A 12596-nucleotide genomic window follows, 5' to 3' on the forward strand; every position below is an offset into this window, starting at 1 on the left:
TACGAACGTCCGGGAGCCCAGAAGGCCGGGGGTGGGGACGCCTGGATGACGTCACTCGAGGTGGGCCGGCCCCGCGCGGGGCGTGACGTCACACGGGCGGTCCCGTCAACCGTGAGGTCACCTGGTGGGCGCGGCCAGGCCGAATCCCCAGTGTCGTCACGGGAGGGGGCGGGCCCAGAGCGTGTCAGTGCAGCCGAATCAAAACAAGCCGGAGACCCGCCTTTTCCCTCCGGCTCGGGAGCGTCTCGCTTGCGCCCCGGGCCCGCGGCGCCCGCGCGGCTGCAAGCCTCGGGTGGCCGCGTGCCGGCTCCAGGAAGCCGGAGAGGGCGCGGCGGCCGGGATGGCGCGGCACGAGCCGTGCGGCTAGACGGGAGCCGAGGGAACCGCCGGCTCGCGCCCTCCGTTCTTTCCCGGAGCCGGCTTCGCGCAGGGCCGGGAGCGGCCGTGCAGCTGGGATCCGCCTTCGCTGACGCTGGGCACCTACCTGGACGCTCGCGAGCGAGATGCCCAACCCCAAAAACAGCAAAGGCGGCCGCAAAAACAAGCGCGCCAACAGCAGCGGCGACGAGCAGGAAAATGGAGCCGGGGCCCTGGCAGCGGCGGGCGCGGCGGGAGCGGCGGCCGGGGGGGCCCTGGCGGCGGCGGCCGGCTGCGGGGCGGCGGCGGCGGGCGCGCCGGGCGCCGGAGGCGCGGCGGGCGCCGGAGGCGCGGGGACTGGCGCCGCGAACGCCGCGGCCGCCGCGGGGGCTGCGGCCGCAGGCGATGCCAAAAACGGTAAGACGGGGCTGGCGGGGCGAGCGCTAACTTCCTCCCCGACGGGGACGGCGCGGTGGCGGGGCCCTGGGTGGCGCGGGCGGTGCGTGGACAATGCGAGAGTCAGGAAGTGCTCACCCCGCCCCTCCGCCCCGCCGCGGCTGCCCCTTCGCGGTCCCCACGCCTGGCGGCGGGGACGGATCGGCGGCCCCTGTCCGGTGTCCGCGCAGGGGGTAGCCCGCGCCCCACACTCTGAGGGGCTCCTGGCTGCGGCAGCGCTGCCCTCGGGCCCAGCCGGCTGCCCGCGCTGGCACTGCCCCGCCGTGTGTGCCGGGCCGAAGAGAGGAAGGAAGGGAGGAAAGAGCCGCCCAAGTTGAGAAGAATGATCCGATTGAAAACTTAGGCACCGGTTAATTCTTCCCGGTGCTCCCAGGCCACCCGTAACCCCCGGAGTGAAGGAGAGCCTCAATTCTCAGCACACCCAGGCTTGCTGCGTCGATCGCCACAGGTGAAGAGGCCTCGAGACATTTAGGGCCTCTGTGTTTGCTCTTTAATTTTTTGGCTTGCTTGAGGAAGGAAGAGAATCTGAACTTGACTTCCGTTCTCAGCCCGCAGTTAAAAAAAAAAAGAAAAAGAAAAATCATTCTCTATGTCATTCTGCTTAACATTTTCAGAAGGAAGCCTCATAATCTTTGGTAGTGCCTGAATGCTCCTTTTGAGGGAACACTTAGGAACTGGCCCAGATGTGACAGGATTTCTGTTCTCATTACAGAGCCATGGTTTTCGTTATAAGGTGCTGGGCAAACACTTTCACTTATTTGGACAGTTCTTTGAATTCCTCTAGTCAGGCACTTTTTCCAGGAAGACAACGTAGGTATTTTAATGAAGGGAGATTTGAATTGTTATATCTGGCTTTTAATTTACAGCTTCAGCTTTTGAAGCCATTGTTTATGTAGATCAGGCACTTTTTTTTTTTTTTTAGACGGAGGTTGAAATTTCGCCCAGGCTGGAGTGTAGTGGCGCGATCTCGGCTCACTGCAGCCACCGTCTTCCGGTCTGAAGCGATTCTCCTGCCTCAGCCTCCCGAGTAGCTGGGATTACAGGCGCCCGCCACCACGCCCTGCTAATTTTTGTTATTTTTAGTAGAGACAGGGTTTCACCATATTGGTCAGGCTGGTCTCGAACTCCTGACCTCGTGATCCGCCCGTCTCTGCCTCACAAAGTGCTGGGATTACAGGCGTGAGTTACCACGCCCAGCCACATCAGGCACCTTTTAAACAGGGCACCTGCACTTAAAAGCAGCGTACAGTGCTCTGACCATAGGCGGCTGAATGTCGCCTGTTAGAAACAGAACTGTAGGCCCCGTTGGCTGTGTCTCTGCAATATTGAAATAGGAAGATTTATTTGTTTATTTTCAGAAACAAACTTACCCCGTTTGTGAATGTTTCAGAATACTAGTTTTGGGTAGCCTGTGTTCTTTATGTTCTTTTGTTTTTCTCCTAGCTTTAACCTTCATTTTGGTATTGATGTGGCAGAGAGAAAGGTGCTCAGACTCTGGGTAGGACAGGCTTCTAGCTCAGCTATTTAGAGCTTTGTCATCTTGGAAAGGTCAGTCTTCCAGAGCCTCAATTTCCTCATGTGTAAACTTGAAAAAAAATTACCCTGGCTCCCTCCTAGTGTTATTGAGAGGCTCAGAGTGCCCCTTCCCTATTATGCTCCCAGTTCTTGTTATTTTAAAGGTTACATATATAATGAGCTTAAAGTTTCTCACGAAGAATGCATGAACAATGATGACAGCTTTCGTTTATTCATTTAAAAAAGATTACCTGCAGTGTTACAAGTACCGTGTCCAATACTAAGGGAGCCAGCGGTGATCAAAACGAGACATCCTGGTCCTCAGGGAGCTTGCATTCCTGTTCTGGTGGTGGTTTTGGTTTGCTCTGCCCACCCCCCTACCCGCTCCTTTTTTTTTGGCCTGTGTGGAAGCTTCAAGTTCGCAGTTTCCTTTTTTTGCTTGCTCCAAAAGATTAGTCCACTTTAAGGTGGCGTGAGGAAATTTTTTTCTTAGGCTACTTGTACCCCCTAGTTTGTACATAACAAACTGGTTAAGGGGCCCCTATTATTATTCTCTGAAGTGGCAAACTCAAGTATATTTAGCAGCACGGTGTATGTGAAGAGCTGTTTCTGATTAGGAGCTTATTTTATTAAGTGAAAGGCGGGGAGAAAAAGGAATGGGCCAACATTCCCATAGTCAGGGTCAGAGGATGTAACTTATATTAGAGGAGTAAGCCAAATTTTATGATGCCCGATTCTTGTTTCTGACGTGATGTGAAGTCTTCGTGAATGATTCACCTTAATTTGAAGAACCCCCCTCAGTTCTGCAGTTGATGATAACTGAACTTGGATGTTGAGGACTCCTGGGTGCAAAATCAAATGCCTTTTCTTTTCTTTCTTTCTTGTTTTCTTTGATATTTAAAGCTATAGTTTATAAGGTAGGGGTTTGGGAGAGTTGTTACTGGTGAATTTTTAAAGAGGAAGGGGCAAGAGACATGTAAATTCTCAAAATCAACTAAAGACCAATATTTGGATTTTTAATGTTAAAATTATTATTGGTAGTTTTAAGTGTATTTCAGTTTTTTAACTGTGACATTAGATTTTGTAATTACGGCAATTACAAATCAAGTAATTATTACAAGAAAGGAGGTACTTGATATTCTTTGAAACTTGTAAATAGTTTGTTTTCACTGTTCAAGTCAGTTATCTGCATCTGCAAACATGGAAACTTAATGACTTCGCTTAAAATTGATAGTGTCTATTTGTAGTTGTTTGGAGTTTATAGAATGGTTTTGTGTCTTGTAGCTCTTGGGCAGTGGGGCCACCAGGGCAGGGCAATATTAGCTTTTAGTTGTTCAGTTTGTCAAGTGGGCATAAATAAATACTTATTCTGTAAAGGAAGATTACTAGCTAGGGAGAGCTTGGGGAAGCTGCGGTATAGTTGTGGTTGGAGAAGTTGAACTGGCTGCAGTTGTGCATCTTGAGTAAGTTTAATATTAATTCTTAGGATATCATACTGCTAATAAGACATTTATTAGATACTAATTTTAAGATACTAGTTTATGAGGCTTATTTTTCAGGGACTGGAGTAAAAGACCACCCCATCTTTTTCCTACATAGTAATCTGTCTGCACATACTGTTTGCATTTTCATTGTAGGTACACAAGATTACCAATGGTTATATTTAGAATCTAGTTATCAAAAGGTAGATACGTAGTTTCATTCTGGTTCCATTAGGCTTCCGCATTTTTGCATCAGGCCTAAAAATATTTGAAACCTTGATCGTAGTCTATCTAGTTTTCATTGGGCCTTGATCTTAAGTACTTTTATAAATTCCTGTTATTGAATAACCATGGTTCATCACTCCACTCATTCCTTACTGCCACTAGAACCCTTGGGCAGCAGAGTCTGCCTTAATTCATGGAACTGTTTCTAGCAGATGGAGTTCGTTTGCATAGAGATTGGCTTTCCATTTGGTGGACCTAGATTCAAATCCTGGCTTCTCAAATTACTTGTCAAATGACCTTGGGCAAGTCATTTAACTTCTCTGAGCGTTGGTTTCTGCGTTGTAAAATGGGATTGTAGTACCTACCCATACAGATGTAGTAAAATATCTATATCTATCTGTTAAATGTATTTAAAATAAATAGATTACATACAGTAGATAGATTAGAACAGTGTCTGATTTATAGTACCAGCTTATGAAGTATTAGCTGTTTGTCTTAGATCCTGGAAATAGCCTGAGCAGAGATACACGTGCTGGAGGTTTACTGGAGAGTGCTCTTGACATCATTCCTAGTGGAGGAGGGAAGGAAGCAGGATTGGGCAGAAGCAGGAGTTGAACTGTGATGCATCTGTAACAGAGACCCCAGTTGATCCTCTCTTGGGGAGCTCTGGAGGTGGGATGGCCTTTCAGGGTTATCTCACCTTAAATTATAGGGGCAGGGTCTTCCACACACTCCCCCAATTCCCAGTTGACTGGTCATTTGGACTTGGGCTCTCCCCAGCAAGAGAGTATGATCTTGACGGTGGCATCTCTTTACCTGGAAACCCTTTATGGAGAGGGACTCTCCTGAGAAGCTTCAGTTCTGAGTGAAAGGAGAGCCATTCTTATTCCCCTAGCATTATGGATGTCTTCGTTTAGACCACCAGTACCATTCACATAAAACAGGTGTGGGATAAATATTTCTCACTAACAACTAAATAGGCTTTGTGGAGGAGACTGGGAATTAACCACCATTATAACAGTGTTTTCATGGGAAAATGCGTTCCGAATTCCATATATCTGTTTACAAGTAGATTTTTTTGGAGTACCACCTGTTCCCTATGCACAGGATTTGTATTTTGCTGCATATTTAGGCCACTAAAGACACTTTTTATAACCCAGGTTTGTAGTATATTTTAAATCGTTTCTTTTTAGATGTTTACTTTAATTCCTACTACATTTAAATTACCTATATCCATCAGTAGGAAAATGAAAAATGTTTGCTTGCTGTTTATTTTCAAATCAAGGAATATCTGTTGAGGATCTGAGGTATATAGGTTACCATTATAATCTTAGAAAACATTTTCTTGCCTTATCTAGAAGTCAGTTTTTTGGGTCTCAAGAAGTATTTGCCTTTGGATGTTGTCTTTTGAAATCCACCTTTTTAATGGAGATTGGCAGAAAATATTGCCTCATGCATCAAAGATTCTTCCTGTACACTTTGTGTATTAAAGTGAAGAGCTCTTCTGTGCGCCGTTCATGGTGCTCTATGCGCAGCCTCGTCTTTCTCTCATTCTTTACTTGTTACAGGATCTGTGACCTGTCCTTAAGTTCTAGAAACTAAACCTTCAATGTCAATTTTCCTGTAAGGCCAAGAATATATTTCATTCCATGGAGAATTGAAAACGGGAGATAAACGGGAAAATCTCTTGCAGCTTAATCCTCCTATGAGTTTACTTCAGGCTTTTAGCTATGAATAATTTAAAGAACTTGAAGGTATCAGAAGAGATTCTTTGCAGAAAAAAAAATCTGTCCTAACTGATTTTGATCACCGACTCTGGCATTTTTGTTTTTTGAGATGGAGTCTCGCTCTGTCACCCAGGCTGGAGTGCAGTGGCACTATCTTGGCTCACTGCAAGCTCCACCTCCCCGGTTCACACCATTCTCCTGCCTCAGCCTCCCAAGTAGCTGGGACTCCAGGCACCCGCCACAAGGCCCGGCTAATTTTTTGTATTTTTAGTAGAGACGGGGTTTCTCTGTGTTAGCCAGGATGGTCTTGATCTCCTGACATCGAGATCCGTCCACCTCGGCCTCCCAAAGTGCTGGGATTACAGGCGTGAGCCGGCGCGCCTGGCCCTCTTTGGCATTTTTAAGGGCTTTATCTATTTGAAAATATTGTGTTATTTTATTATTTTACCAGTAATAAAATAAGCATTGTAGAAAAAAAGCTTTCTTTGCCTTTCTGGTTAAACACATAATTCCACCACTTAAGAGAGCAACATTATTAATATTTTGATATATGTTCTTGCAGCCTTAAATTTTTTTTCTCACAAAACTTTTAAAAGTACGTATATAGTTTCTGCATAAAGAAGATCATATATTTTATAATCTGATTTTTACACATAGAATAGTTTGTGGACATTTTAGCAGAGCAGTAAATATACAGGTGCATCATCATATGTCTGCACCTTGGAAATTTGATCATTCCACTATTGTTTACCTTTAGGTTCTTATTCATATATTTCTGGGCATTTGTCCACTTAATTACTTCATGTTTTAATTGTTTCTGCTGCCACAACAAAATACCTCAGTCTGGATAATTTATAAACAATAGAAATTTATTTCTCACAGTTCTAGAAGCTGGGAAGTCCAAGGTCACAGCCAACAGATTCTGTAGTTGGTGAAAATCACAGCATCCTCACATGGCAGAAAAGGTGAAAAGGATGGACTTGTTCCTTCAAGCACTTTTATGAGGGATCTAATCCTGTTCATGAGAGCCCTCATGGCCTAAACACCTTCTTTTTTATTTTTTTGAGACAGAGTCTCACTATGTCACCAGGCTGGAGTGCAGTGGTGTGATCTCGGCTCACTGCACCCCTCCACCTCCCAGGTTCAAGCGATTCTCCTGCCTCAGCCTCCCTAGTAGCTGGGACTACAGGCATGTGCCACCATGCCCAGCTAATTTTTTTTTTTTTTTTTTTTGAGACGGAGTCTTGCTCTGTCGCCCAGGCTGGAGTGCAGTGGCGCGATCTCGTCTCACTGCAAGCTCCGCCTCCCGGGTTCACGCCATTCTCCTGCCTCAGCCTCCCAAGTAGCTGGGACTACAGGCGCCCACCATCACGCCCGGCTAATTTTTTGTATTTTTAGTAGAGACAGGGTTTCACCACGTTGGTCAGGATGGTCTCGATCTCTTGACCTCGTGATCCACTCTCCTTGGCCACCCAAAGTGCTGGGATTACAGGTGTGAGCCACCGCGCCTGGCCATGGCCTAAACACCTTCTAAAGGCTCCACCTCATAATACTGTTGCCCTGGGGATTAAGTTTCAGCATGAATCTTGGAGGCACACAAACATTCAAACCACAGCATGTACTTAGGAAAAATTCTTCCTATGGACTTGCTATATCAGAGGATATGCATATTCTCATGACTTTTAATACATGCTGACAGATTGTCTTATTGAAAGGTTGTACCAGTTTGACATTGCTGTGGTTAGAGTGCTTTTCCCCATGGTCTCATCATTCCCTGGTTGTTTTAAAGGCATGCTGGAGAATTGCTCAGCAAATTCGTCAAAATATCTCAGCAACTGGAGGGCCCCATTTGCATCCGGAATTTGGAGCAGATGCTGTCATACATAGGGGGACTTTCCAAGGCTGGATGTATTTCTGTTGGAGACATCTGTAGTCTTTACTGATTTGGTAACAAACAGAGATTTTAAAAAGTAGTAATGGTGGCCAGGCAATGGTGGCTCATGACTGTAATCCCAGCACTTTTGGAGGCCGAGGTGGGCGGATCATGAGGTCAGGAGTTCGAGACCAGCCTGACCAACATGCTGAAACCCTGTTTCTTTACTAAAAATACAAAAATTAGCTGGGCCTGGTGGCGGCCTCCTGTAATCTCAGCTACTCGGGGGGCTGAGGCAGGAGAATCACTTGAACCCAGGAGGTGGAGGTTGCAGTGAGCTGAGATTGCGCCATTGCACTCCAGCCTGGTGACAGAATGAGACTCTGTCTCAAAAACAAAAGTAATAATGGTAGATGATATTTTAGTAACTGGTGATAGAGTTAGTGAAGATGAAAGCATAGACCTTTGAAATTCTGTCTGCATCATGATTCTGATCTTATAAAGTAAGGTCTGGAGTTTTTAAAGCTTTAGTGAAAAAAGACAGGGTACTTCTGGCTTGGGTGTAAAGCTAGCTGCCATAACTTATGCTATAGCAGAGTGACTTTGGGGCAGGTTATTTAACCTTTCTCAGCCTCTGTTTTCTAAATGCAATCCTTTGGGGCGTTTTTTTGAAGGAAAACAATATATGTGAAAGATGTTGGCACAAGGCCTGGCAGATATGAGCCCTGTCAACAACAGCTTTGTAAATTTTGTGGTTTATTCAACCTTATCCAACTAAAAAGCTTGTTAAGCCATTGTGCTGTTAAGAACAGACACTGAGAGACATTAATGCGGAAAAAGACTGTAGTACCATGCAAGTTTTTATTCAAGCACTGCTTTGACTCAAAATGGTTATCTACCCTTCCCCCATCTTCTCTTTCTTATCATAGTTTACTGGGAAAAAATCAGATGATTTAGCTAAGAATAAGCAAACAAAAAGCAACATGTAAAAATGGGTACATCTTCCTTATATAGAAATAAATGCTGCCGGGCGTGGTGGCTCACGCCTGTAATCCCAGCACTTTGGGAGGCCGAGGCAGGCAGATCACAGGTCAGGAGATCGAGACCATCCTGGCCAACATGGTGAAACCCCATCTCTACTAAGAATAGAAGAATTAGCTGAATGTGGTGGCACGTGCCTATAATCCCAGCTACTCGGGAGGCTGAGGCAGGAAAATCGCTTGAACCCGGGAGATGGAGATTGCAGTGAGCCGAGATTGTGCCACTGCACTCCAGTCTCGTGACAGAGCGAGACTCCATCTCAAAAAAAAAAAATAAAGAAATGCAAGTAAGTTATTCCATGTATTAAACAAGGGCAGCTGTGAAAGAGCAGGAGCATATGTGGCAAAATATTGGGTTAAATGTAAGTATTGGATTTGAAGATGGAGAAGTCAAATGAGTATGTGGAGTTGCGTAGCTGAAAGGAGGTGAGGAGCCCAGGATGTATTTTGGGGGATCAGCCAGGGCTTAGTGTTACTGAGAATTAAACACAGGATCTTTCCCTCTCTCCAGGCAACTACTGGATTCATTAGATCCTCATTCATTAGATCCTAATTCATTGTTTATATACTCATCCATTTACTACATATTTATTATGCACCTACTGTCTCCTATGACTGAGAAGTACAATGTTAAATTATACTTGGGGAGGATCAGAATCCACACCATCAAGGGCTCACTGTGAAGCTGGCAGAGAGACATGGAAACAACAGGAGCCATGATAATGTACCGTGGATACCCAGTGGGGAGAATGATGTTTCCTAGAGGAGGGGACATTTGAGCTGAGTCTTGCAGGAAGAGAGACAGTGAATTCTAAAGATAGAGGAAGGATGTTCCAAACAGAGGGAAGTGAAAAAGGGCCTTGAGTTCTGGTTGCTCCAGGAGTTTGATGTGGCCGGTGTCAGGCGCCATGGTAGGACTGAAGGCTGGAAAGGGGGCTGGGTCAGACAGTCAAATCTGGATGTTTGTAGCCAGTGGAGAACCGCCCACCTAGGTTTATAAGCAAGGACATGGTCAGCTGAATTTGAAAAGGGGGTAATCATAGGTTGTTGACAAGTTTGTAAAATTATATATTTTAACAGAATGAGTATCTTTTAATACAGCTAATAAAGGATTGGAGGTGGAGCCTGCCATGGACCCTCAATTGTGGTTTTTCAATGAAGCAGAGGGCACATGGCACATGCTGCTTTTCTGCCCAGCAGGATGACAGTGTTGCAGGATCCAAGACTGCTGTATGGAAAGCCTATCGTAGTTGTGGGCAGCAGCAGCCCAGTGCTTTCTGAGCCATGTGAGGTTACTAATTGAGGTTAACATCAGAGAACTAGATGCCAGTGGGAGGGATTGGGACCATTTGAGCAAGTAAGATTTTCTCTAGAGGCAGGGGCTTGTCCCTATGGTTTATTTTTCATACCTAGGTAGAAAGTGTATATCTTTGTGCCAAGTTGTACTAATTATCTTGGTTTGTCATTTTATTTTTGTCAACATCTTACCAGTTTTTAAAACAACTCTGGTGAGGGGAGATGCTATTTTGTACAGAGTGACTGTGTGTTTTAATTTTGTATATTTCAGAAAGCTTCCAGTTTTCAGTGGTTAGTGAAATAGCAACTTGCTTTATTTAATCAACAGGATGTTTTAGCTTAATTGTACTTGAGAGCTTTTTATAAACTATCAAAAAGTCAGTACCATTTCTAATACTTTAAAATGTCACGAGTTTTCAGACAAATTACTTTTGCTAAATTGTACAGATAAGGATAATACTTGAAAAGTCTAAGAGTGAGAAACAAGCAAGATTAAGAGGAAGCTTAAAGAAAAGTGAGGAAAGAGGACGATGAAGTGTTAAATGTAGTCATATAATTGCTTAGATAGCATTTAATGAGAAAGTTAGCATTGTTCTCATATATACACCTAATGTAGTGTATTTCATAGATTTAAATAGTCAAGGAGGAAAAACTCTCTACTTTCTTAGGCTTAGTGATTGAGGGTCTGCAAATTAAATTGACAAGAGACAGATTGCAAGATAAAAGGCATTTAATCATAGAAAAATGTGAGTCAAACGAATGGTTAGAAGTAGGGGCTTGTATGTTATTTTAATAGGGGAAGGGGAGGGGAGAAAAGGGAACTTATGGGAAAACAAAGGACATTTTGGAACGATAAGTGGGCCTTTAGTAGAATAGATGGAAGATGCGATAGTTTTGTGGTAATATCAGCTTGGCGTGGTGTGAAGACTTTTCATCTCTGGTGATGAGTCGCTCTTCCTTGGTTGCTCTTGGGGAGGGGATTTATGTTAATTGAATTCTTTTTGGGAGCCTCTGCTTTTAGGCCAGTAAGAGATTTCAGGAACTTAATCACTTTCAGCTCTTTAATTTTTATGCCACAGTGGCATATTCTGGACCCGCCCACAATATATTGCCACTCAAATCATATTACCCCCCTCTCCCCCACCAAGAACAATTACAGATAGTCGGATAGGAAAAGATGGTCCAGGTGTCACAATTCACATTTCTCTTTATTTCATTTTATTGGAAATTCATTAAAAATAGAATGCCTTACGATCTATTCCTTCATAACACTGATCAAGAGGATGAATTCAGACAAAAGGTAGTAAGGTATCAAATTGCTCAGGTAAGTTAAGCAGCTACTTGCCACATTGAAAATGTATATCTTTCCCTAGGGGTAAGCATAGGTTTGATCATACTTTAGATCATGTCCCTTCGAGTTATAAAGTCATCTTTATATTTGGACACTAATGTTGAAACTGAGTCACAAGCTTTGTTTTCGTTTTATAAATGAGCACTCCTGAGTGTGATGCTTATTTCAGTGTAATATTTAGTATAACACAACTTCTTATTAAGGTAACACACTAGTTATGCCTAACACAGCTCAGTGGGCACAAGTCAAAACAGAAATGTACAGAATCAAGTTCTGGCTATTGTTGATTGGCAGCGGGTACAGTCTGTAATCTGAGAGCGGGAGCCTGAGATGGCTAGTGATAGGTGTCAATGAACAGACATGGAGAGCCCAGAACAGTGCTGCCAGAAGCCATGAAGAGGGCCTGGCATTGAAAAATAAGAAGTGCCTGCTTTGGTGGAGGCAGAAGTGTACATGCCTAAAAACACAGAGAAGATCAAAGAATTCTTCCAAATGGTTTCCAGCTCCTTGGATCCGTTCTTACTGGGCAGTGCCGACGTGTCACAGTGACTTTCTTTACCTCGGTGATGATACAGTTCCACTATGTTAGGCATATAGTTTTAGTAGTGAAGGTGATGTGCTGTAGTGCAGAAGCAAATTAGGGAAGACTCCTGGGTGATTGGTGTGTTGGGGCTGTAGAACTTAAGAAAGGAGAAGCAGCCATTCCTAGTGACAGGAACAGTGAAGTTGCCACAGCTCCCCTTTTTGAGTGTTTAATAGGAGTCAGGTGTGACACCTGCAGTCTGCAGTCTACATTTGAGTATGAGGACACTAAGCTTCAGAGATGGCCTTCCCTTCTTGCAGAAAAGGCTGGGCTGTAGGGAAGTGTGCCTGACCCCCATGCTTTATAGTTGGAATCTTGTTGATGTTGGGTCCATCTTGACTCACACACATACGTGCATAAATAATGAAAAACTATATGCAGATTTTTAAAGGAGAAGACTGAAATTCAGTGTAAAAACACCAATATGGTTTTTATACTGAATAGGCACATTTACATTACTTTTAAAAGGTTTTATGGGTCGGGCGTAGGCTCATGCCTGTAATCCCAGCACTTTAGGAAGCTGAGGTGGGTGAAACACTTGAGTCCAGGAGTTCGAAACCAGCCTGGGCAACATGACAAAACCCCACCTCTGCAAAAATACAAAAATTAGCTGGATGTAGTGGTGTGTGCCTGTAGTCCCAGCTACTCGGGAGGCTGAGGTGGGAGGATCGCTTGAGCCTAGAAGGAAAGGG

At 44.6% G+C, this 12596-nt stretch overlaps 1 protein-coding gene across 1 annotated transcript in view; it reads left to right on the forward strand.

Annotated features, from left to right (window-relative positions):
• The first annotated feature begins 217 nt into the window (after window positions 1-217).
• The window catches only part of HECA (hdc homolog, cell cycle regulator), a 43711-nt gene continuing 31332 nt past the window's right edge, over window positions 218-12596 (forward strand). Inside the window, exon 1 of the mRNA XM_030809761.1 lies at window positions 218-774. Within this exon, the coding sequence (XP_030665621.1) occupies window positions 504-774 (271 nt within the window). The 5' untranslated portion in view covers window positions 218-503. The remainder of the gene's footprint in view (window positions 775-12596) is intronic.

The sequence above is a fragment of the Nomascus leucogenys genome, chromosome 3, assembly GCF_006542625.1.
Source record: "Nomascus leucogenys isolate Asia chromosome 3, Asia_NLE_v1, whole genome shotgun sequence".
NCBI lineage: Eukaryota > Metazoa > Chordata > Mammalia > Primates > Hylobatidae > Nomascus > Nomascus leucogenys.